Raw genomic sequence first — 26,588 nt, 5'->3', positions numbered from 1 at the left:
TAACAGAAAACAGAAATCACCCATGGTTAAAAACTCAAATCAGATATCAGAGATGGATTCAAATCGAGAGTGGAACGACGAAACAGCGATAGAAGGAGCAGCGTCGAATGAAATAAAAAGGATCTTTCTCTCGTGCATCGTTTGGAAACAAGAAGAATGATATTTCCTTAAGCAGGGGTATAATCGTCAATGTTTTATGTTTTCAGTGGAAGGATAAAACCCTTCCAGTGGAAAAATCAAGACCCTTTTAGGACGATTAATTACCAAACTTAAGATAATTACTTAGTAACCAAATATGTTTTGTTAGTAAGATTCACCAAAGTGGTCCATAATTCTAATTTATGATGTCTACCTCAACTACTTCACTAATTTCTAACACAATAGATTTTATTATTTTTTTAAATAGTGTTCTTTTTCATTTCAAATTCGAGTTTTTTAAACTCAAGTTAGTGACTATTTAACTCAGGGTTTTGATCAACTTGGGATGGTTTGTCGCGATTTTACAAAACACTTATTCTTTGTATTAGATATTATGTAAATCTCAAGATTCATATATTTTGTAGTCTTGTCTTTAAATTACTGTTAAAATATATGGTAGGAGTGTCTTCAACGTCTTAGACCGGGTTAAAAGCTAAATAGAACCCGGTTTTCAACAGGGTTTCTTATGGGCACGTCTTATGTGAAAAAGTAATAAAACCCGGTTTAGCAACCAGGGCCTATTAATGTAATATAACCCAGTTCCTTTGAACAAAACCGGGTCATGCTAATGTAGCCCAGTTCTCTAACATATAGCAAGGTCCTTTTACTGCTTTTAATTTTTTTTGACATTTTTTATTAAATCGATAATGCCAATACATTATGGTTACAATTCACTGCTAGAAAAAGGGGACAATCACTTCACATTCATCAAGTATGGGTATAACTAAAAATAAAAGCTTGAAATACAACCAAATAGACACATACAACATCAGTATAGGCTTAATTCAATGCATAGCATGATCCTATATAATCAATGTAAAGTTAGAGAATTTTGGGCACATAATCACGTATATATTTGTATGTATGAAAACATACGATAAATGTTTACAAAGAAAAAGAATAACATTTTTCTTACTCTTTCTAAATCCCTAAATTCTACAATGCAAATTTCTTATGATTTTATTTTAGCCAACTTTTCTAGCCATTCTTCGTACACTAGAGTAGTTCTGGTAACACTTTTGTATCTACAATACTTATTTCAAGCAAATCAATACAAAAAGGCTATTTCATGGTGCTTAAAACAACACAAAACAAACATGTATGCATAGCAGATCCCTGCGCACTATAACTGATTCAGTGGCTTGCAAGTCTTCCACAACATGTGCCATTTCAAGGGTCAAAAATTGCAAGTTTTCAAGCAAAGATTGCATAAACTGTCTACCTGGATTCATAAATTACCATATTATAAACAATACAATTGTGATAAAAAAATTTTAAATTTAGTGATTTTTTACAAAAATATACCCATGAATGATGGTTTTGTCATGGCACAGTAACAAAACTTTACCTCCCTTTCCCTGCTAACATTTGTATCCCTTAATATAAGTAGTTGGCCCCACATTCATTCAACGATTCACCACTAGGACTGATTCTTTTCATGGGAAAATGCTTTAAAAGACCAATTAAGTTTCAAAAACATTCATATTACCCCAATTACGTTTTTGTTGTTCAAAAAACACCAACGAAATTATGTTTTTTTATTATAAAGCCAAATAAAGTTACGGATCAAATTAACGTTTTTTTAATGGTGACCGGCATGTTGCAGGTAAACGATGGGGGTAAATGAGTTGGCATATTTCTGTTGAGTTGGCATATGTGTTGGCATATCTACGTGGCATTTGTGTTAGATAGATATAGGGCATAATGGGGGATACGACTCCTTAATCAATCGACTTCTTCAACATGGCTTCTTCGTCTCGATCCTCCAACTCATGCTCAAGATCAAAATTTTCCAAGTCAAAAAGCACAATTGATAAGGCACATCCTTGTGATTGTGGGTTTCCTTCTCGCATCTGGATATCAACAACAAAGGCAAATCCTGGTAAAAAATTTAGGGTTTGTCCTAACTCTTTGGTAAGTATATATCTAAAAGCTTGTTCTTGTTTGGGTCCCTTTTTGTTTTTCATGCTACAATATTGTTTGTTTATGTTATAATTGAAGATGAAGGATCCAAAGGATAAATGTGATTTCTGGGAATGGGTTGATGATGATGAAGAAATTATAACCAAGAACGAGAATAAGAAAGATGAAGAACATGATTTCAATACTGAAGTGAAGATTGCAATATTGGAACATGATTTCAGTGAGTACAAGATGAAGACTGATAAGGAATGTAAGAGTTTTAGAAAGGAATTGGATAAAATGAAATGTTTAGTGTTGATGTTTGTTGTTTTGTTTGTAGTGAAGTACATGATGTAGTGTTAAGTTTATTATGTAAGGAAAATGTACTTTGAAATTATCAGGATATGTATCTTCAAAGTAGTTTCATTGTACTCATGTAAAATGGTTACGAAGTGGGAATGAAAAGAAGGTATTTGTGAAGACTGATACACATAGAAGGTGTTTATGAAGGCTAATAGTCCATAAAAGTAACATACTTTTTATTGATTGAAAATAGCAAGGGCAAAATAGTCCATAATAAGATTACACTTTATCAAATGATAATAGGAAGGGCAAAATAGTCCATAAAAGGATTGCACTTTATCAAATGATAATAACAGGGACAAAATAGTCCATAAAACATGTGTTTCACATTATGCATGTAATTTGTGTTGTAAATGGTTTTTAAACACAAGGGCAGTTTTATTGAAAACACACATAATAACAACATACTTTTATTGATTGAAAATAGCAAGGGCAAAATAGTCCATAAAAGGATTGCACTTTATCAAATGATAATAGGAAGGGCAAAATAGTCCATAAAAGGATTGCACTTTATCAAATGATAATAACAGGGACAAAATAGTCCATAAAACATGTGTTTGACATTATGCATGTAATTTGTGTTGTAAATGGTTTTTAAACACAAGGGCAGTTTTATTGAAAACACACATAATAGCAACATACTTTTATTGATTGAAAATAGCAAGGGCAAAATAGTCCATAAAAGGATTGCACTTTATCAAATGATAATAGGAAGGGCAAAATAGTCCATAAAAGGATTGCACTTTATCAAATGATAATAACAGGGACAAAATAGTCCATAAAACATGTGTTTGACATTATGCATGTAATTTGTGTTTTAAATGGTTTTTAAACACAAGGGCAGTTTTACTGAAAACACACATAATAGCAACATACTTTTATTGATTGAAAATAGCAAGGGCAAAATAGTCCATAATAAGATTACACTTTATCAAATGATAATAGGAAGGGCAAAATAGTCCATAAAACCTGTGTTTGACATTATGCATGTAATTTGTGTTGTAAATGGTTTTTAAACACAAGGGCAGTTTTATTGACAAAATAGTCCCACAAAACAGTTTTTACCAATTTTAACATAGTTTTAACAAATAGGGGCAAAATGGTACATTGTTATAATATGCATAAAAGGTAATAAACTACATATCAAAGCATAATTAAACCACATAATCAAGCATGTGCACATGGCACTAAATGTTGGTAAATGTGCACAACACCAAAAGACAAGCCTAAGCATCAAAAAGACAAGCCTAAGCACCAAAAGATGTGCACTAAGCACCAAAAGATGTGTCATTTCAAAGTATCTGACATAATCCTAATAGAACACACTTATCCTAGTTTATAGTAACAGTATTTTCAGTACTTTCCCCACTTCCATCTTTTGTTACCACCTTCTTCCTTAACTTCAGTTTCGTGATCCTCTCAGAAGGTAATCGCCTTTTGTTCGCAACAAAATGCTGAAAAAAAAACAGGTTGATGTTGATGGTGATGAACTTCATCAAAATCAGGTTCTTGGTGGTCAACAACCTCTTCATGGTTAGCTTCATCTTGAACAACTTCAATGTGATGAGCTTCATCTTGAACAACCCCCTCTTGATGATCCTCAATATGATCTTCTTGATAGCCTTCAACATGATTTTCTTGATGGTCAATTTCATCTACTTGATGGTCAATCTCATCCTCTTGCTGTTCAATTTCATCCTCCTGGTGGTCTTCAATATCGCCTTCTTCAACAGCCTCTTCTTCACCAATTCCATCTTCACTAACCCCATCTTCATTGACCCCATCTTCACTAATCCCATCTTGACTAACCCCTTCTTCAACATCCCCTTCACTAACAGTTGCTTTATTTGCTGCATTGTTAAAACAAAAATATATATTATTATACAAATGTAGATGAATGAATAATCAAAATAAAAACGAACCTTCTTTGAGCAATGGACATCGCCTCTTGTTGTGTCCTTCTTGATGACAATTACTACATCTTGAGATGGACATCCCTGTCTTGTTAATTTTATGCTTTCCTTCATTTTCTGTAGGACATTTCATTCTGTTTACTTTGGGCCTTCCTGGCATTCTCCTACGCCGAGGTGGTAATATGGGATCACATAGAACATCAGGCCACATGTTAGCTCCATTTATTGGTTTGATTGGATACCTATAGCAACTTCCAAACATACTTGTTTTAAACCATACGGCTACATAGTCCTCTGCATTTCCATTCAGGTATAATATAGCAGCAATGGCATGCACACAAGGGATACCACTGAGTTGCCAGGCTTTGCAACCACAAGTTTTGCTTTCAAGGTGAACAGCATAAACTTCATGGGCTAATTTCACTTCATATTCTTCCTCACCACTTGGAATAACATCCCAATACCTGAAATCATATTAAGAAGGTAAGTTATTTCATATTAAATTACTTATAATTAAATAATATACCTTTGTTGTTCTTTCATCTTCTCAATCCTCTTTCTAATAGAGGGGCATATTTCCATGTCCCACTTATGCCCCTTAATCTTTTGTTTGTACATCCTCTCCATCACGTACAATCTGATTTCTTCCAGCATTGTTATTATTGGTTTCTTCCGGGCCTCTACAATTGCTGCATTGAAAGATTCAGATATACCATTTTCCACGGCATCACAACAACTCTCAGGTTCAAAGAATGCTCTGCACCATGTATTTGGGTATCTTTCTATCAGGTGCTCATAAGCTTCTGTGGACATTGTACGAATTTCCCTCATGTATGAGCGGAAAGTGGAATCGGTTGTAGCCTTTGCAGCCCTCCAAAATAACCTCCTAAACTCAACACCCGTGAACCCCTTCTTCTTAAAGTTGGCAAAGATGTGTCGAGCACAATTCCTATGCTCACATGATGGCGCCCTTTCCTTAACAACCTCCATTAAACCCTACAAGGTGATAACAAATTTCAGTTTTAAAGTACATAATAACACATAATAAAGTAAGTAAACTGTAAACTCTAACACACCTTGTGTTGGTCCGAAATAATTGTAAGACCCCTACCATCTCCCATCTCAATGTCCTCAAGTAGAAGATCAATGAACCACATCCAAGTTTCCTTGTTTTCAACTGGCACAACAGCCCATGCTAGAGGGTACATTTGGTTGTTTGCGTCCCTACCAATGGCTGTTAACAACTCACCTCTGCAAATACCCTTCAAAAAACAGCCATCAACACCAATAACCCTTCTACATCCTTCAATCCAGCCATCCTTGATAGACTTTAGAAAAATATACATCCTTTTGAAGTAGTGTGTAGCATCAGGCGTATGATTTGTCTCGATCAAGACTGTTGACCCAGGATTAACCCTCAATAACTCAGCACCATAATTCCACAATTTCTCATAATGGCTTACCAAATTGCCTGAAATCTCATCTAGTGCAAATTGCTTGGCATTTCTACACTGCCCAAGACTTACCTTGAGACCATAGTCTTTCCTAACCACTTCTGCCATTTTCCTATAGCTAAACTTAGGCCTTTCCAAAATGTCACGTATTAACATTTTTCCAATCCACTTATACGTAACAAGACAACCCAATTTTTGTTGTCTAGCACAATTATGTTTATCAATTAGTGACTTGATCTGGAATGAATTTTCCTTGTTCATGGGACTAGCCCATAGTCTAAAAGGGCAAGATGGCTTCCCTTTTTCATTTTTACTGCACCTTACTAACAATGTTGTTGCCTCATTTTTTTCATACCACAATGAATAACCCTTAGACACAGCATAATTTGTTAACATATGTTTCAGTTCATCTCGATCAGAGAATTTCATACCTAACTTAGGCATCATAGTGTCCCATTTTTGGTTTGGATCGTGAATTGGATGTTTTTTTACCTTATCACCAGCTTCTTCCTCTATGCCTTTTTCTGGAATAAGATTCTTTTGTGACAAAAAAGGATCAACAACTTCAGGCCATTCAATGTCCTCATCATCAGCTTCATGGTCCACCGATAGATCATCCGACAATACCGAGTCCACATCATCTTCATATGTTTCAGTACCACTGTCCCATTCTTCAGCTTTTTCTTCTTCAATCCAATCTAGTAAGGGTTCATGATAGTCATCAATGTAGATACTTATTTGATTATCATCATCATCAAACCCAGCATCAAGGAACCTAACATAATCATCTTCATCCCTAAGCTCCCTTAACCCATCTACGAGGGACCGATTTTTAAGACAGTAATACATATCCCGACATCTATTGTTGATCAATTTTTGGAGATAGGTCTTGAACTCCTTGAAATCCATGTTACATACATCTAGCCCCATAACAGGTACTTTATGAGGATGGACGTAAACAAAGGGATTAGGAGAAAAAACACCTTTATGGTAGACATCAATGTTGAGTAAGTCACGAGGCATGCTTGCTGCACGAGACACGCTGAGAACCCTTGCTGCACAATCGACGAACCTTCCTTCACCTTCTGTAAAAATCAATTTCACTGTCACGAGTTCACCGTTCACCATTGTGTAAGAACCCTAGATATCGATTTCACCCTTCACTGAGAACCCTTGATGGTGAATCGATATATATGTGTCATTTATGTTTCACGTAATGTGTTTTGATAATCTAGGTCAGATTAAACAATTGATCACCGGTAAACAAAGAAGCGTAACCCACAGATGCCAGTCACCATTAAAAAACGTTAATTTGATCCGTAACTTTATTTGGCTTTATAATAAAAAACATAATTTCGTTGGTGTTTTTTGAACAACAAAAACGTAATTGGGGTAATATGAACGTTTTTGAAACTTAATTGGTCTTTTAAGGCATTTTTCCTTCTTTTCATCTGAAAAGGAAGAGAAACAAAATGAAATGAATCGCAGATGCATAAACATCACTTGAATGACACAACTTGTTGTCTTCTAGATTAAGAAATTGAGAAAACATGCCTTTAAAAACACAACATAAACATAATGTATTATTAGGTAAGTTTTTCAAAGTAGAATTCTATAATAAACAAATCAAAAGAAGTATGTTGCTGACTTTCGTTTAGAGCCTACAGGAATGATTACGTTGCATAAAGATGAAAGTGTTAAAAAAGACACAACATCATGAAGATTATTGGGAAATGGTCTGTTTTTGGGTTTTAAGGTTTATAAAAGAATCGAGGGCTCTGACAGAATAGAGTAAAACGGGAACATTAGTGTGATCATTTGAAATATTCTCCAAAATCGATGCTCCAACACCATAAAATACTCCCGAATCATCAATGATATATTGAATTCCTTGTTTTAAAGCTAAAATATTTATTATTTCTAAGTGAGAAATGACATTTTATGAGTAAATAGTTATGGAAATAAACGTACTTGAACGTGATCGCATTCTTCTACAAAGAAATGAAATCTTTCATTAATTTCATCTCTTTGTAGATCTTCAGATCCAATATTTAATCTCCCTGTACATTGATAAGTCATCAATTATATAACACGATCAACATATAGTACGACACATGACTATTTTTCATATGAAATTAGCTTAACTCCCGCCTTGAAAAGTCACAACCTCTTTCATAATCTTCACATATCAAACACATGCAAGCATAGTTGGAACACCCAAACACAAATTAAATTAAGAAAGTGAAAATGAGAAATAACAGAAAATATATTTAACTATCAGATTACTTGTTCCATCACTAACAACAACAAAAATATAACAAGAAAAAAAAAATTGAGTATTGAAAATTAATAAGTTGCTACCTGTCGACTCCTTTTTTGTCAACTTCATCTGTGACGCCATGATATAAACCTGTTAGAGTAGGTTAATCTCCCAAGAAATAAGAAGAAGACAGAGAATCGTTTGGAGCAATTTTCTTAATATTCATTCATGCCTCAAAAGTAAATTACATCTAATATAAATATACTACCTACACTAACTAAGAAATGGAAACGTGCATGCATAATGGAATCATCGCCTCCTAAATATAAGCAATTACTATTTGACTAATTGACTAATTAAAAGAAAACATGGCTAAATAAAACGTGGCTAACAGGATCCGTGTGAGTTAAAAATCAAAGAAAAATGAAATCAGAGGCACCACTACCTTTAGATGAACACGATACCATCGTTTGTTGATCTTGGTAATGTTGGTTATGAACTCTAAACCCATTTAACATCAGAACATCAACAATCAGTAGGTTAAGAGAATGTCTGATTTGGGGCATAGAGAGCCTGGTATTTTTTGTGCACCTGAAACAACAGAATGTTAGGAATCGACGATGTTCCAATTTTCCACCAAGAGCGAAACTTAGGAGGGGAAGGGGATTAGAATTTTTCAAAGGGAAATTGTTGAAATGAGCTATACAACACGGTTTTAGTCTAAAAACTAGATAACAAAGTGTGTGGTTAAAAAGACTCATTTGCAACAAAGTGAACTGGGTTATTTAGTGCAAGATATACCACACTTTCTTATTTCAATCTGAGTCATTTAACATTTCGGTCATAAAACCGGGTTCCTTTATAATATAACCCGTTTTTTCAAAAACCGGGTCTTATATAGCATGTCATATGTGCATTCTTGTAGTAGTGTATATCTAATCTTAAATTAATGGTATATATATTTAAAAAAGCATGCAACATCTAGAATCTAGAGAAATTTTCTTTAATGGATTAGATATAATAGTTGGGTATAAAATGTCCTGAATCAATATAATGGAACAAAGTTGAGGCAATTGAACTTAAAATTAATATACAAAAATAAACCGACATTACAAGTAAAATAAATAATACCCATATATTTTAAATTTTAGGTTGGTAGTTTCCTTGAAATGATGAAATTTGTTGTTATGTATCACAAATGTGTGACGACTAACTCAATTCCTAGTGAGTAGTCATAACCTTACAATCTCACATAAATACCATGCTCTTTGTATCATAATTTTGGAGTTTGGCCCCGAGATCTTGAAGACCATGTGCGATTTAACAAAAAATAGACCCAAATATTTGAAAGATCTCAAAATTTAAGCAAAAAAAACTATAAATTTTTAATTTTCTATTGCAAATACATAAAACAAAAATTTCATTCAAAATAATACACAAAAAAGAACTTGAGTTTTACTTGAAAATAGTCATCCTTCTAATATTTGTAGATTTCTTCTTGTCTTGGTTTTATATGTTGAAACCCAAGTAATAAACGGTATGAAAATTATAAAATAAAAAAAAAATCAATTTCAAATAAAAAAAAGTTAAAAATTAAATCAGAAACTATTAAACTAATAAAAAATGAATAGTTATGCTTCTATTAAAAAACTTTAGAAATCACAAAAGTACATTCTGATTCAAATCAGCAAAAAAAAAAAAAAAAAAAAAAAAAAAAAAAAAAAAAAAAAAAGTAACAAAACTGTTAAACTGTAAAAAAAAAAAATAGAAATCAAATAAGAAATTCATGAAATTGGATTATAGTCGTAGGTCACATAGTCATAAATAATGAAAGAAAAAAAAAAGTGGTTTACATCTTAGAACTTGATTAAAAACAAAACCAATGTTGATGTGATTGTTCAAAATGTATCAGAAATGAAGAAAATGAACTTGATTTCTTGTACATTCAGAACTCAAAAATCAATTTCCTCAATGCCTTTCAGTTCTTGTTCCTCTGAATCTAATTTTCAAAACTCAATTTTTGTTCCTTCAGAATTAGAAATAAAAAAAAAATTATGCAGATTTCTCCTTGTGATTCCGAACTAGGAAAAAAAACCGGCAATACCTTAATCAGTTAATCCCTACTACTTGTCCTTCAGATTTTGAAACTACTAGTCTACAACATGAAATATAAAGATTCTGATTTCCGAGAAGAGAGAAGTAAAGAACACGGTTTCTAATATTTTGAAGAAAAAAACAATTTCTTTTTATCTTTTTTTGTGTATCAATATGGAAAAAGGTCACAATGAAGAATGGAAGTATTTTTAATTATTTTGCTTCATGAAAATAAATCCTAAAACAATTATTGAAAAAGTGATCCTAAGTGTATTTAAAAAATGACTTCGATAGAATTTATTAAAATTATCATAACTACTTTAAAAAAAGTGAAAAAAAAAAAAACTAATATACAATCACTAGCATCCCTATAAATATACGCGTTTTCTCATTTGTGGTTCTTAGAACCTCCGCAAATGCTTAGGAGGCACATTTATCGTAAAAAGCACACAACACAATGGTCAAGTTCTTTGGGTTTCATATAATCATCTTTAGTATGAGTTTTGTCGTATTGGTTGTTTGGCATCAATGAAAGTTCTTATTTGCATTTACTTTTAACATGATTAATCTTTTTTAAACAAATGACTAACCGAGGCATTTTACTAATTACCATATTTGTATTTACTTTTAGTATGAGTTATGATCCATGGTTCATGTGGTCCAACTGTTTATGTATCTTATATAAACTTAGTCCAACATGGATTAATGGTCCAATCCATATGTTTCACTAATTACCATAGTCCTTATAGATTTAATTAGTCTCTTTTGATCACTAAATTAATTCCAAATTAATTCTTGATCAATCCAAATTAAATCATATGATTTCATATTAATATATTAGAACTTATAATATATTAATAAATCATAAATAACCTCTTCTTAAAAATCCATCCTATCAAATTGTCCTGATGATATGCAACCCAAATGGACCATACTACTCTCAGGTCAAGTACATACCAATTATAGTTTTGGGCTTAGACACCTAATCCAACACAAACATCTCGATCCATATGAATCAAAACTTTAGAACTCAAGATGTAGTTAGAACATCGAGTAGTAGTTAACTTTCTCTGCAACATTTTATTAGTAAATCACACGTTTGTCCCAATACTTGGTGGTTTCTTTTAACTCGTTCCAAGTGTAAAATTTCACCCTTGGTAGTACTGTAAAAGGTTTGCTACATCTAATACTCATAGTAGAGTTAATCTTGGGCAAACCCAGGACAATTCTACATGTTTGGCACAACTGTAACATTATCGTCTATATTTACAACGATATTTTCATGCGACTTATCTCTCTGTGAACCAATTATAATGGGACAAGGAAATGCCTCACAAGATGTCGATAAGTGATGGGCCAACACTAGAAAAATCGCTTAATGCAACTACGATCGAGATAATGATTGAACAATTAGTAGCTAACACTTTGGTCACTTACAAAGTCAACAGGAACAACGACTCTAAACAAGGTAGATTTCAAAAGCAACAAATGTGGAAGTGATAGTGACGTCAACCTAGATCCTTCTACCACATTGAAGGGGTTGTAGGAATGAATCCCTGGAGTGAAAAGATGGAATCAAAATTTCATGTCAACTTGTGTACGAAAGGTTTTCGTGTTAAGTTATCACCTACACTTTTAAGGACGCAACCCTTACCTGGTGAAACTAATATACGGAAATCATAAGTTTTGACTTTGCTCGTGCCACAACTTGTGAATAACTAAAGAAGATGCTCATGGAAGTGAGATATAGAAATTAGAACAAGCACTACTTAAAGAAAAGGTTGTTATGAAAATGGTGAAACTTGGTATTTTGAGGGAAACTGCCCAACAAGTGATATTTTCTAGTTGTATTCAAACTTAATATGATAATCATTATAGCTCCTATTTCTCTGGTAATGCTTTTGAACACATACCTTTTTATTTTTTTAGCTAAATATATAAAATTTAATAATAAATATAGAATTATGCATTGACAAATTCAATTTTCACTCTTCAAAATTTTAGTTTTGTTTAAAAAAATGTATCATTTATAATACATATTCACATTTCAAAATACCATATTTATAGTTGAATGAACATATTAATTCATCAATTCACAGTCTAATATTTTAATGCATACATTCAGTCATATTGTAAAAGAATATATATATATATATATATATATATATATATATATATATATATATATATATATATATATATATATAATACACAACTTAATAAAGTTCATTTTAAGCTTTATACATAAAAGTGACAAAATAACACAATCAATTTATACACTAATTTATATATTCAAAGAAGTCAAACACCAACTCTACCACACACCGCCAACTACCACCTATGCCACCATCACAATCATTATTCTTTCCAAATATGGTATATATATATATATATATATATATATATATATATATATATATATATATATATCATAAGTTGCATGTTTAAATAATATATTCACAGTTTAAGAAACCAATTAATTCACTAAATTAAACTTTAATGTAAAATTATTATAAAAACTAATACATTCTTACATATTTGTGCAACACATAAAATAGATATATTCACCAGAAAATTAATACAAACATACAAACATAAATCATTAATATTTTAACATAAAATTTATAAAAATACCATAACTTAAAATAGTTATTTCATAGCTTTATACAATCACTTTAAATTTATGTACACAAAATTTACAACTTAATGCAATAAAAAAAGATTGTTTTTTGTTTCTCAAACCCATTAGTAGTACAAAAGCCTCTTTTATATGTTAGAAACATTTATTATCAAATTTGATAATCTTTTGTTTTGGATAATATGTTAGGTACTTATTCTGGAAAAATATCACCAAATATATTTTCTTTGGCAACTCATAGTCTATATAATTAGTATTTTTTACATGACCAATTTTTTCATGTATTTGGTTGTATAAAGTTTCTTTTGAAAAACAAAGTGTGTGTTTGTATATTTTATATGATGTTGTGTGTAAACAAACCATTACTATCATTGTTTTGTGTTTTGTTGATATTTATTTATTCATTAGACATAGTAGACAAATATGTTTTTTTTTTCATTTGTTTATTTCTTATATAATAAATTAGTTACAATCGTTTTATTCTTTATATCAAATGTAACAAATTGAAGAAATAAGCACTTTTGAAGACACATTCTTAACCAATCATTTCATGTGTCAACAAAAAATAGTACGAGATACAAAATAAATGAAAAGTTCCGACTTTGTCTATAAATATTATTTTCATTAGTTTTTTATCCAAAAAAATTAAAGAAAAAATACTGGTTTTTACCTTACCTGTAAATTTTTTAGAATTTTCAAAATATTCTAATATTTTTGTTGAATAATACATTATAAATTTTCTAGACTATATCATATTATTTTAATAGAATATGACACACATAATGATTCTAAAACCATTCTAGAGTTATTCTAATTTATTCAAATCTACTATTGAACGTACAATTATATTAGAAAATTCACATACATACATAAAAAATGGTAAGAAAAATTTTGTTTTTTTGGATAAAATAAATGACAAAACTATTATTTAAGAAAAAAGATTATTGAAAATTTCCATTTAATTTGCATTTTTGATAGCTTATTTTATTTCTTTCTTTTTATTAGTTTATTTTAGATTTTTAGTTTTTTGTATTAGTATTACATTGTATTTTAATTAATTTCTTTATCATGGATCGTATCAGGGACTTGTTATGTTGCATGAGGAATTTTGCAGGGTTTTGGAGCTTTTTGTGATTGTGGATTAGAGTGAAGACGGCTTAGTGGGCTCCCGAGGCATTGTTGGGCTAGGCGGAATAAAAGAAGAAGAATTGGGCTTTTAATGTTGATGGCTTGGATTATTTGGGCTTGTGAAGATGGATCATAAATTTCTAATTTTGGGTTTGGAACATCCATTTGGTAGCTAAATGATGATTGGTGGATTAAAATTACATGGACAAAGGGGGGGGGGGGGACCAAAGGAATCTTTGGTAGTGGAAGGGTGGAGTAGTGGAATGGTGGACCAATGGCAACACAGCAGCGCTTGTACGGGTGGAATTTTCGTCGCGCGGGTACCCGCGCAACTGCCCAGTTTGGGCATTTTGGTCATTTGGCACACCATAACCTTGGGGGATCAGATCTATTAGCTACATTGACGATTGTTCACCATTGGAGACCTGCAAGAGGCGATTTTGGGAGCTAGAAACCATTTCCTTTCATCTTTCTAAATCTTAGGTAGTTTCTTTATGCAATTAGATTATTGTTCTTGTTAATTTGTTGCCATGAGTGGCTAATACTCTTATTTGGTTGACTTTGGCTGAAAACCAATGAATGTTTGTGGGTTTTGAAAGATTTATGTTAATTATCAATTTATTCCATGTTTATGATTCTAGTTTGCAATTCTTATGCTTATTTGATGCTTTGATCATGAGCTTAGTAATTGAATGAGCAATTGTTGATTTGTTTCTTTGATTTTGATTTATCTCAAACAAAAGCTTTATGATGGTAGAAATCATCTCTAGCTTATGAATCATAACTCCTTTATGGATGTGTAAGCATTTGACATCCTCTAGGAATTAGGGATTCCTTCATTCTTAAGGCTAATTGATTTCTTGGGATTAATTGCTTCAATTGACCCTTGATCTTAATTAAGAAGGTGTATTGTGGGCTTCCCCAACCTCCATACTATCTATGAGGAATCTTGGCATCTCATGCTTCATGATTGCTATAACCAATTTGGGATGAAGGATAAGCTTTGTATTAGATCCTAATGATAAACACATAAATGTTCATTGAGTTGAATTACCATAGTTAACCAATTATTCCCAACCTTTGAGCATCTTATCAACTTGCTTAATTGCAAGATTTTTAATTATTCAATTTTTTTTTTAGTTTTCAAGGAATCAAACCCCCCCCCCCCTTTTTTTAGTCTAATTGTAGTTAATTAGTTTAATTACACTAGTTCTTTTGGATTACATTGGTGATTGAATACAACCATTTCCCCGAGGATCGATACCCCTTTTTACCATTATATTACGTTTTATTTGCAAACAAAGGGTGTAATTTTCTTGGTGGACTGGACATCCCACCAAGTTTTGGCACCGTTGTCGGGGAAATTGGTTATTGTTATTTGATTGTTTATGCCTAGGTCTACAAGAACCGGTGAACTACTATACAATCCGGAAATTGAAAAAGAAGCAAAAAGGTTGAAAAAGTTAGCAAAACAAGCAAAGCAACAACAACTTGTTCAAGCTTCTTCATCAGCTCTACTAATCAACATAGAAGATCAAGTTCATACTTCAAGTGATACCGACACCGAACCGAGTTCTCCAATTTTTGGTCCATCCTTTGAAGACATTCCTTTTGAAAACTACATAGCCATGAATCACACTCCACCTCACAATCCTAACCCAAACCTAAACCCAAACAATCAAGACACCAATACCCCACCCCAACCACCAAGACAACAACAACAAGAACATCTCATTGATACGCCACCTTGGAATCAAGCCCCTCCTCAAAACCAACCCAATTACCAACCACAAAACCAAAACTTCCACCAAAAAAACCAACCTCAAAACAATGCCTTTCAACTTCAACAACAAGTACATTACCCAAATCCACCTAATTACCAACACCCTCCAATGCATCAACCCCCAATGTATCCACCACAACAACTCCCTTATCACCAATACCCTAACTACCAACCTTATCCACCACAAATGAACCACCAATACCCACCCTACCAACAATATCCCAATTACATGCAACAATATCCCAATCACCCCAACCCACCCAATCCCCCTTAGAGTTGACACTTAGACAAATGATGGAGACAGATGTTACTCACACACCTCTTGATATTGTTTATCCCGCAAACCGCCAGGGAATTGAATTGAAGTCAAGTTTCATACATCAACTTACCAAGTTCCATGGTTTGGATAGAGAAGATCCTCAAAGGCATTTGAAAAGATTCAAGTCAATGCAAATGTGTCCGCGGTTATCCAAAAGAAGTTACCACCCAAATGTAAGGACCCGGGAATGTTCGCTATTCCATGCACAATTGGTGATTTACATGTTGAAAGTGCAATGCTAGATCTTGGAGCTTCAATAAATGTGATGCCCTACTAGGTTTTTCAATCTCTCAATGTTGGACATTTCAAAGAAACCGGAGTGATAATTCAATTAGCGGACAAGTCAAGTGTATTTCCAAGAGGCGTGTTAGAAGATGTACTAGTGCAAGTCAATCAACTAATATTTCCAGCGGACTTCTATGTCATTGACCTTTTAGAGAAGACTTCGTCCAAGTCATCTATGATTCTCCTTAGAAGACCCTTCATGAATACCGCTCACACGATTATTGATGTTCATAATGGGAAGATCACCATGGAGTTCGATGGCGAGACCATTCACTTCAACATCTTTGAAGCCATGAGGTATCCTAGCAATATTTCTCCATTGTATCGGGTCAATGTGATTAAACCAATCACCCAACAACTATTCGAGTTATCATATGGAGATATTTTGAAGATGGTGCTCAACTTGAGTCTTGATTGTGAAAGTTTGAAGAAAACATTGGATATGTACACATTGGACTCCGAAGTTGAAGAGATTGTGAAGATTTTAGAAGTTAACAGTTCCACAAAGAAGGATATTTCTCAAGTTTCCTTATCTCATTCTCCAAACAAGATGCCCCCTTCAATAATCCAACCACCCACACTTGAATTGAAAGTTTTTTCTAGCCATTTGAAGTACGTTTATCTAGGTCAAGACAAATCTCTTCCGGTGATCATCTCCTCTCAATTGAAAGACTTTGAAGAAAATCAATTGGTTGAAGTATTGAAGGAACATAAAGAAGAAATGGGATGGACGATAGCGGATATCAAGGGGATAAGTCCTAATATTTGCACTCACAAGATCCTCATAGAAGATGATTGTAAACCTAGAAGAGAAGCTCAACGACGATTAAATCCTCCCATGATGGAAGTTGTTAAGAAAGAAATCATCAAACTCCTTAATGCGGACATAATTTACCTGATTTCCGACTCCAAATGGGTTAGTCCGATCCAAGTGGTTCCCAAGAAAACGGGAATCACAGTTGTAAAGAATAACAAGGGCGTAATGGTACCCACTCGAGTTTAAGTGGATGGAGGGTATGCATTGATTATAGAAAGTTAAATTCAAGCACACGAAAAGATCATTTCCCTCTTCCTTTCATCAACCAAATGCTCAAGAGATTGCCTGGAAAATCCCATTATTGTTGCCTCGATGGATACTCGGGTTTTCATCAAATACCCATTGCACCCGAAGATCAAGACAAGACGACCTTCACATGCCCCTTTGGTACGTTTGCCTACAAGTGGATGTCATTTGGATTATGCAATGCCCCCGCCACATTCCAAAGATGCATGGTGAGCATTTTTTCTGAGTATGTAGAGAATATAATTGAGGTATTTATGGACAACTTCACGGTGTATGGCAATTCGTTTGACGAATGCTTGGATAATCTTAAGAAGATTTTAAAAAGGTGCATTGAGAAAAAGTTAGTGTTAAACTTTGAGAAGTGTCACTTTATGGTCAATCAAGGCATCATCTTGGTTCATATTGTCTCCAAAAAGGGAATTGAAGTTGATAAAACCAAAATTTATGTCATCCAAACCCTTCCTTACCCAACATGTGCTAGAGAAGTGCGATGTTTCTTGGGCCATGCGAGGTTCTATAGAAGATTTATCAAAGATTTCTCGAAGATCACGCGACCGATGTGCCTCCTTCTCCAAAAGGATGTTGACTCAACCAGTTTTGGGGCTCTAAGCGAACCAAAAATTTAGGGCCCTTTGGCATTTACTATATTTAATGTTATAAACCCTCCTCCTTTATCCGAGGCTTGAGACCGACAATAATAAGAATAATAGTCCAAACTTTTCAGAAAACATAACTCAAAAATCTGATACAAAATTCACAATACAAAAAACCTGATAAAAAATTTAACCCTAATAGCCTAATCGAGAATGAAGAATCAGTCCTGACTATTCTACTTTCTACATCAAAGTTTAAACATATTCAACTTAATGATTAATCAACATAACAAAATTTATCATAAATTATTAGAATATCACAATTCATAAGACACAAATTCACAATCATAGATAATCATAGATAATCAGCATTCAAAAATAGACAATTATCAGTTATGGAGAAGTAGAGAATCAGAGAAGGAACTGAATAAGAACATACCTTTTAACTTTTTAGAATTTAGCCTTTTAAATCATCAAATCTAGGAACAAAGAACTAAGAATCATAAGAAGACTAGTAGTGGTAATGGTTTTTGCTTCGTTAAAGAATAGAATCAAAGGGCAGAGATGAAGAAGAACAATCGCTGAGTGCCTGAGTCGCATTCAATTTCAGCGTGCGAGATTGGTTTTTGCATGCCTGCGTTCTGCAAAAAATCGAACCATCAATCCCTAATTGAATTTTGGGTTAAGTGGGCCCCTTAGAATTGGAGGCCCTGAGCAAGGGCTTAGTTTAAAACTATGTAAGGTCGGGCCTGCCTAAAAGCTTATACAAAACATCATTATACGTGTTTCATAGAGATTAACCATTGTGTGGAGTACTATTTAGGTTAGTTTATCTTTTTGGAATTTTGAAATGATTTAATGAACAATAAATGAAACAAATCTTATATTTATATACACATTTGAGATTGTCAAGTAATTATATACTTTATCTTCATAATATTCGCATGATTATTTTGGCAAACTCTAAATAAAATTTAATTACGTGTGTTCCATATATGTATTGACAAAAGTTTGTATTTTCTACGAAAAATCCTCGTCCTTAAGAAATACGTGTAAAATTATTCACTACTTTTGTTCATTTCATTTGACAAACTAAAATATATGAATGTTATGATTAATATATATATATATATATATATATATATATATATATATATATATATATATATATATAGAGAGAGAGAGAGAGAGAGAGTGTGTGTGTGTAAGGGAAAAATACCCTTTATTTATCTTAATAACTAAAAGATCATTATTCAGAGATGCTAGGTTAGACATATGATACACGTTTAGTTTTGAAAATTTTATAAATTTTTATTAATAAGATGATCTAATAATTCTTGTTAAATTTTATTTTATAACATTATATTATTTTAATCCATAATTCCTTAAGCGGTTTAGAATTAAAATTATAAAAATTAGAACTATTGGTTAAGGGTCATACACTAAGGCTTATCATAAGTAGATTTGTGCAAAACATGGTCAATAATGTTACCGATATGCTTCGTGTGAGACCCGATACTTGAAATCCAATATGAGTATCCATGTTAACATACTTACGATAAAAGTAAATGTGAACATATTTTTGTGAATCAAAATATTTAGTATTCGTATAAATAGATACTAACAATCGGTTTAACAATCTCCAAACAATATTTATACTACATACAACCTCATCCTAGTGACTCACCCTCGGCCGCCGGCGGAAACGCCGAGGTGCGCGGCGTAAATCAGTAATCACAATTATTAAACATAAATTGAATAGTAAAAATATAATATTCTATTATTACCAAAATAGAAATTACATTGACAATGACTATTACTAAATCGTGACACACGCCTAAAAATCCGGCGTTTACAAAGGTATAATATAACTAACGGAGAGTCTTCTGAGCGAACACTTCCGACCTGCTAAATAACCTGAGAATACATGCATTAAAATACGTCAACAAAACTGTTGGTGAGTTCTACAGGTTTTGACACAAAGTATTTTTATAACCAAAAGTGTTTGATAAGATTTAGCCGGTTGACCAACTTTTATCAATATTTACTTTTCTATTAAAAGTTTAAAATAATAGAGTTATAATAATGTGTTATGAATCATTTATAAATACCATTTGTTCAAATCCAAATGTATAAAAGTTGGAAAATACATATAAGTAATTGACAATAATTAAGTATTATTTGACTTAATTTGAAAACCGTCACTTAACCGGTGGGGCAAACTCCTCCCACGTACATATTGTGTTTTCTTATAAAAGCAAATGGTTTATATAAATAACTTATTTTATGTAAGTTAATTAATCTTGTTTAGTCGTGTCATGATAATAATTTAGTGTTATACAACTTAATTTCTTGTATTGACACTAATCATTTTGAGTCTCAAGCTCTCCCATTACATATAGTCTCTTTCAACTAGTATCACTTTTCAACTAGTATCACTGAACAAAAACCCCGTATAAACCCAATATCAATTTTATACGGCAACGAAACAAAACTAGGATTTTATATGAAATCATAACCGAAAATCGTGACACTATACTTTATTATTGCACCGACACCATAATAGGGCGTGCTAAAGTCATTCACCCCGTTGTAACACGTGGTAATGTTCGATAATGCTAACGCCAACGCCAAAATTAATCTCATCAGACGTAGTTGTAGCTAGCAACTCCAGGCGGGCGGTCGAACCATATAAGATCAATAATATGACACTTACACTCGACGTTAGTCGTTCCCTCGAGGATTAATGGTTATATATTGTATGGTTTCTACTAAGTATTGAGATCTTAGCTTTCGCGAAACCCATAATAGTTTATAATGGAAACTCAAACGTATTGGATATGGTATGCGGAATATGTATGATGAACCTATATGGAATATATGTAGTAGGTATGATGAACCTACATGGAATAGGTATGATGAACCTATATGGAATATACAAAGTAGGTGTGATTGGAATAGGTGTGATGAACCTATATATTCCATTATAAATTCACTAGATATGTAAAATTATTCATCGTTTAGGAAAACGATAATTGGAATTCTTAAAATTTTAACTAAATAATTATATAATTTCATGGATTTAATCATTCCATCGATTATGACAATGTACTTTCGCTTTATACACAAATACTAATTTTGGTCATTTTTATATCTTTCCATGCTTCCATGAGATACTTTAACTTATATATATCCAATCATCATTCATGTGACTTATAATATCAACATTTGTTATTATAGCAATCTACTTTACTTATATAGTTTATAAATGATTTATAGCATTTTAGATTTGCTATTTAATAAGTTTTTGACCAATAATAAAATATGTTGCTAATTTGTGTATAAAATATGAAAATTATCTAAACTTTAATAGACACACATGCATTCTCCCACAGATATTAAAACTGTAAAAGAGGGGCTGTAAAAACTCACATTCGAAGCGTGATCTCGATCCCGATTCATTTTGGTGAAGCTTTTCGTGAAAAACCGCATCTTGACGTCTTTTGAGTTAAAACAAAGCGCATGACTATTTTTGTAATATTTTAACTAAAGGGACTTGTTTTCAAATATTTCATATTTAAAAGAAAAGGTTAGTTTGTAATTTATTTTACACAAAGGGACTATTTTTGATCTTTTAAAATTGTTTAGGGACTATATTTGAAAAGACTAAATCACATGGGAGTAGGTTTGTAAGGGTTTTATCAAATGGCTGATTTTAAGTTTTGGCTATACAATTGAAGGGACTGATTTCGACAACTTCATCAAGTATACAAAGGGGTCGACGCATCATCTTCTTCATCTGTTTTGGGGATCGGGAGGAACGAACGAATCGGAAGCGATGAAGGAGTTCCAATGGTGGTCATTCAAATCGCGAGGAGGGACGGGGAGGTCGATCTCCGGTGAGTCCTTCGTCGTCTTCTCCACAGATCAAGGAAGGGGAAAGGATCGAACGGTTGAAGAAGCAAACTGAGGTGGTTCGGTGATGGTTGTCGTCAACAGCTGTGATGGCGAGGGGGCTGTTCCGGTGATGAACCGTAGCAGCGATCAGTCTCCGACGAGCCTTCCTTGGTGCGTTTGGTTCGTCGGCAGCCACAGCTCGAGAAAAGGAAAGCACATCGACATTCAGGGGGCTTGGGTGGTTCCAATCGAAGAAACTGGCGAAGGGCGAAGGATAGATGGAAGGAGGCGATGAAGGTGGTGGTTTGCGATGCCGAAAATGGTAAGCAGAGGGCGGCAGTAGGCGTCTCCGGAGATCCTCGTGTTTCTTCTTTTCTGGCCCGATCGACAATCACGATGTTTCCCCATTGCTTTGGCAGTTCCGATCAACAATAGGTAAGAAGTTTCTTTTGGGATTTTGTTTGTTTTAACAGGAATCTATGGAATGAACAAAATGGTTGTTTGGGTTTGCTTTTGACAGAAATTGATATAGGAGAAGGTCAGAAGGATGTTTGGGTTTGAGCTTCTTTGACTGGAGGAGGGGCTGCTGCTCCTTAGCTCACCGGGAAACCACAAGAAAACCACCTCCAATGGAGGTGCTCTTGGCTTTGCATAGAAACAGAAAGAAGGGAGAGAAAGAGTGAGTTTGTGACTTTCCTATGTGATCAAAAGCAGATATCTAGAAGTTCTTGAGATATTGGAAGTACTTGGAAATCTCTTGGAGGATTGTGGAGAGGGTTTGTGTTTATTGTCATTGATATAGTAACGTTTAGTGATCTAGTTCAGATTTTCAGTTGACGTTGATGATAAATTTGTGTACAACAAGTTTTGGGAATGATCTTGTGTAGATTGCATTGCATATTATTGGCTTTTGATTGTACATGTAGGTGTTTTGGTGATTAAGAAAACTGGTAACATAAATGTACCTAGTTATGTATTTTGTTAGAATTTCTATTAGTCTTCATATGTATTAATAGTTTCCTTAGTCATATACATGTGTGTATTCGTTTTAGATTTTGAAGGCAATAATGTATATGCACAATACTTATACACTCCTATATCAAGGTTTAGCATGTATGATGGTAAGGTATTTAAAGAGTTCAGGATTTGTATATAGTAAATGCCCGAATTGCCATATATTCAATTAATTGGTATTTGAAATGATACAAAACATATGAATAAATATGTATATATTTAGTGTTTTTATAGACTTTTAATTACTTAACATATACACATTGTGTTTAACATAATTGTCTATTTGACATATGCAATATGGATTTTATAAGAGCTTTAGCCACTACATATTATATTGTTTGAAAAATACACTCTTCATACATATATGTATATAAATTTACATAATTTTTGAAATATTGAACTATTTTATCGTTAAGATTTGTCACCACCGAATTCGATTTCCAAACTATTTTCGACATGAATTACCAATAATAGAAACTATGTCGAAGTTAAAATTTTAAGGTTTCATGCTCAATCTGGTACAATTCTATGGTTTTCATGACACTGATTCCTGATTGTAAATTAGTACTTAAAATGAACTCGGATGAAAAATCATAACTCTTTCAATTCATAATATATAAATTTTGAGCAATTAATCGTAGTACCGTTTAAACTTATTTAATAAACATTAGCATACCGTACATTTGATCTAGATTATAGCAACACTTACATTAACTGATCGTCAATAATTGATCCAATTTTGTCAATTGTTACACCTAGTTTGTATTAGTGTATCTGTATCTGGGACTTTGTTATAATTCCCGATTGTTTGAGTTTGAAGACTTTTGGTTGTAATGCTTAATAATGTAAAACTACCAAAGTTCTAACTGGACAACGGTCGTATGTGTCCCTATATGAGTTTATACAGTACGTCGACTATAAGTGACTATATACATGTTTAGACAATATTCCGACTGTAGGTAACCATAACAAATGTTTAGACAGTACTCAGACTGTAAGTGACCATATATATGTTTAGACAGTAATCCAACTATAAGTGACCAACAAAGTTTATACAATACCCCGACTGTGAGTGACCAAAATCGACATAGTCCAAATCATCTTATCTTATGAGGTTGTCAACATGATCATATTAGAAATACTTGTTATAATTTACACTTTTGTGTCACACCCCCGAATCAGACGGCGGAAACGTCCGGGGGCTTGTGTATGACATCATCTTGAAATATCATTACAGTGAATATAAATGAAACATAACATCATCATTACCATGCATAATATAATACAACTGTCATTGTTTACATCAAGTACAATCTTTTAAATAACATGACCAAAACATTCAATGTATGATGTTTAACAGTACACAAAACAAAATCCCCTATTCTTGTTGATTCTTCTGCTTAACGAGTCCCTGAGAATACAAGTTATTTTGAAAACGTCAACATATATAATGTTGGTTAGTTCATAAGGATATTTGATAAAATGATTTGTATAACTTTGTAATCACAAGAAAATCATGTATTTTCTTAAAATAGTTTGGTATGTTATGTCCGATCTTGTATTAATGCATGTGTGTTATTGTTTAATAGATTGTCAAAAGCGATTGAAGAAGGTGTAAATAGAATATCCCCGGACAACCCGATGTTGCCCGTAAAAGAAGAATAGTTAATGTTGTCGTACCAACACCGAGGTGGGGTACCGGTGTGAGTAAGTTACCGAGCAATCCAATCATAAAAGAAAATAGATAATGTTGTCGTACCAACACCGAGGTGGGGTACCAGTGTGAGTAAGTTTCCTAGCAATCCAACATAATAGAAAATGGTCTTCCGCAAACTTCATAACATTAATTTATCTAAGTGAGCCGTTATAACCATACTAAATAATGACAATTTCGTCTGCCTTGGCGTTTGTGAACGCCAATTGAAAAATTGAATAAGGTTATAGTCACCCTAGACCGATATAGTCTAACTGTAGCGAACAACTCAGGTGTGGGTGTCATCCCCGTATAGGTCTATACACAAAACCCCGCTCTCCATCCAAGAGACTCTGATTATAACTATAGGCTACGATTGAACACTTAATAGATGTCAACCAACAAAAACTCACTAGATCCTTAATCGAATTTACGTGAAGATAAACACATAAAACTCATTCCAGGCCCAACGAACCATGTAAGTGAGCCACTAGGGCATCACTAAACATGTGAGTCATTTCAAAACCTAATATGAATGAGATTATATAACATGGGCCCAAAATATATGTAAAAAGACAACTAAGGCCCATTTCACATGTAAGGTATTTATAGGCCCAAATAGCACGCAATTAGTATACAAAACCTATCAAACATATAAATGGGCCACTAAGGCCCAATAACCTAAAAATGATCAAAATTAATCCGTTTGCTAGTTTATTGTTGGTTTTGGTTCAAGTATTCACTAAAATAGCATAAAAGGCCAACTTTTTGTAAAAATGATGTTTTTGTCCTAATAAGCCAAAAATTTACAATTAAGGCCCAATTTTTTTTTTTTGTAAAAATAACACTTTAGTCCCTATTTTGTTCAAAACTTGTGTTTATGGCTATTTTGTGGTAAAAATAACATTTTAAACCCATTTTTGTCAAAAATATCATTTATGGCTTGATTTTTGTGAAAACACACATTTTTCTGGTTTTTGGCTTTTATGACCTAGTTGTTGAAAATTTTGTAGAAAAATCATCGTAAGTCGAAATTTAGATCCGTAATTCTGGAAGTTTGGAAATTTTGTCTACTTTGTTCAAAATTTTTCTCATAATTTTTAATGGCCTCTAACAAGTGTGAAATTGCTCACCTTCACAAGCTGGTCCGAAATTATTTCAAATCTGATATGCAGTTTTGTAAAATTTGCCAAAAATTATAGAAAAATCGTATGAGAATGTTAGAGTAATCATTTTAAAGGTATAAACCTGAAATGTTTGCATGTAAAACAATTTTGAAAAATATTATCATTAAGTTGATCAAAACGGTCCGAGACTGGACCAAAACTTTTCTGTCAAGGGCTGGATTATGAGTCTAGTTTATAGATCTTTGAACACCACACTCCTTTTTGCTATTTTAAGCGTATAAATCCCAGATCTACAAGTTTACATGTATTATATGTGATAACACATACTTTTCTCAAGGTTTTCCTGTAGATCCAAGTGATAAACTTAATATTCTTCTCATATTTTTAGATTTATGAAGTAAATAGCACATAATCAACAAATAAGTTATGAAAAACACACATATTCATGCATATACACATAGATCTACATAAAGCAACTTGTATTCTCCCCCAAAACCAAGTAAAAATCGAAAATAAGGGGTATGAGCTCACCTTTGCTTGATGTTTCGGTTTTTGGAGAAGAAGTGGAAGAGATTTTTGGTCTTAGCACACCTTTATTGTGGATCTCGAGTTTATGAAGCTTCTAAGGTGTGAGCATGGAATAAACCATGTAAGAAGGAGTTTTTCATGTTAAGATGAAAGAAGATACTTGTGTTTGACAATAACTTACCAAAATTTGGAATGAATTGATGAAGATCCTTAAATCTCTAGCAAGTTTTTGAGATCTTGGAGGAAGGATGAGAATGATGCTTGAGAGTGATTAAGGAAGTGTTTGAAAGTGTGTGTGTGTTTTTTGGTTCTTGGCCAAGATATCAAGAGGAGAGG

General features: G+C 32.9%; 1 protein-coding gene and 1 long non-coding RNA gene across 2 annotated transcripts; one reads left to right on the top strand and one right to left on the bottom strand.

The window, feature by feature from the left end:
• Positions 1 to 3,757: 3,757 nt before the first annotated feature.
• LOC145038549 (uncharacterized) lies at positions 3,758 to 5,740 on the bottom strand. Its single transcript, XM_078986877.1, has 3 exons — positions 4,903 to 5,740; positions 4,386 to 4,840; positions 3,758 to 4,313 (listed from the first exon to the last, which is right to left on the bottom strand). The coding sequence occupies exons 1-3, from the start codon at positions 5,364 to 5,366 to the stop codon at positions 3,883 to 3,885; spliced, it is 1,350 nt and encodes a 449-aa protein (XP_078843003.1). The 5' UTR covers positions 5,367 to 5,740; the 3' UTR covers positions 3,758 to 3,882.
• Positions 5,741 to 21,736: 15,996 nt separating this feature from the next.
• Positions 21,737 to 22,914, top strand: LOC145041965 (uncharacterized). Its single transcript, XR_013680503.1, has 2 exons — positions 21,737 to 22,325; positions 22,411 to 22,914. It is a non-coding gene; the product is annotated as an uncharacterized LOC145041965 (long non-coding RNA).
• Positions 22,915 to 26,588: the final 3,674 nt, after the last annotated feature.

This window comes from Lactuca saligna, chromosome 4 (assembly GCF_052625555.1).
Source record: "Lactuca saligna cultivar CGN05327 chromosome 4, ASM5262555v1, whole genome shotgun sequence".
NCBI classification, from domain to species: domain Eukaryota; kingdom Viridiplantae; phylum Streptophyta; class Magnoliopsida; order Asterales; family Asteraceae; genus Lactuca; species Lactuca saligna.
This window is presented reverse-complemented; position numbering and strand designations above follow the sequence as displayed.

Coding starts and splice junctions, on each gene's coding strand:
- LOC145038549 (XM_078986877.1), bottom strand. CDS start 5,366: ATGGAGGTTGTTAAGGAAAGGGCGCCATCATGTGAGCATAGGAATTGT. Junction 4,841..4,902: donor AAGATGAAAGAACAACAAAG/GTATATTATTTA, acceptor ATATGATTTCAG/GTATTGGGATGTTATTCCAA. Junction 4,314..4,385: donor ATGTCCATTGCTCAAAGAAG/GTTCGTTTTTAT, acceptor TTAACAATGCAG/CAAATAAAGCAACTGTTAGT.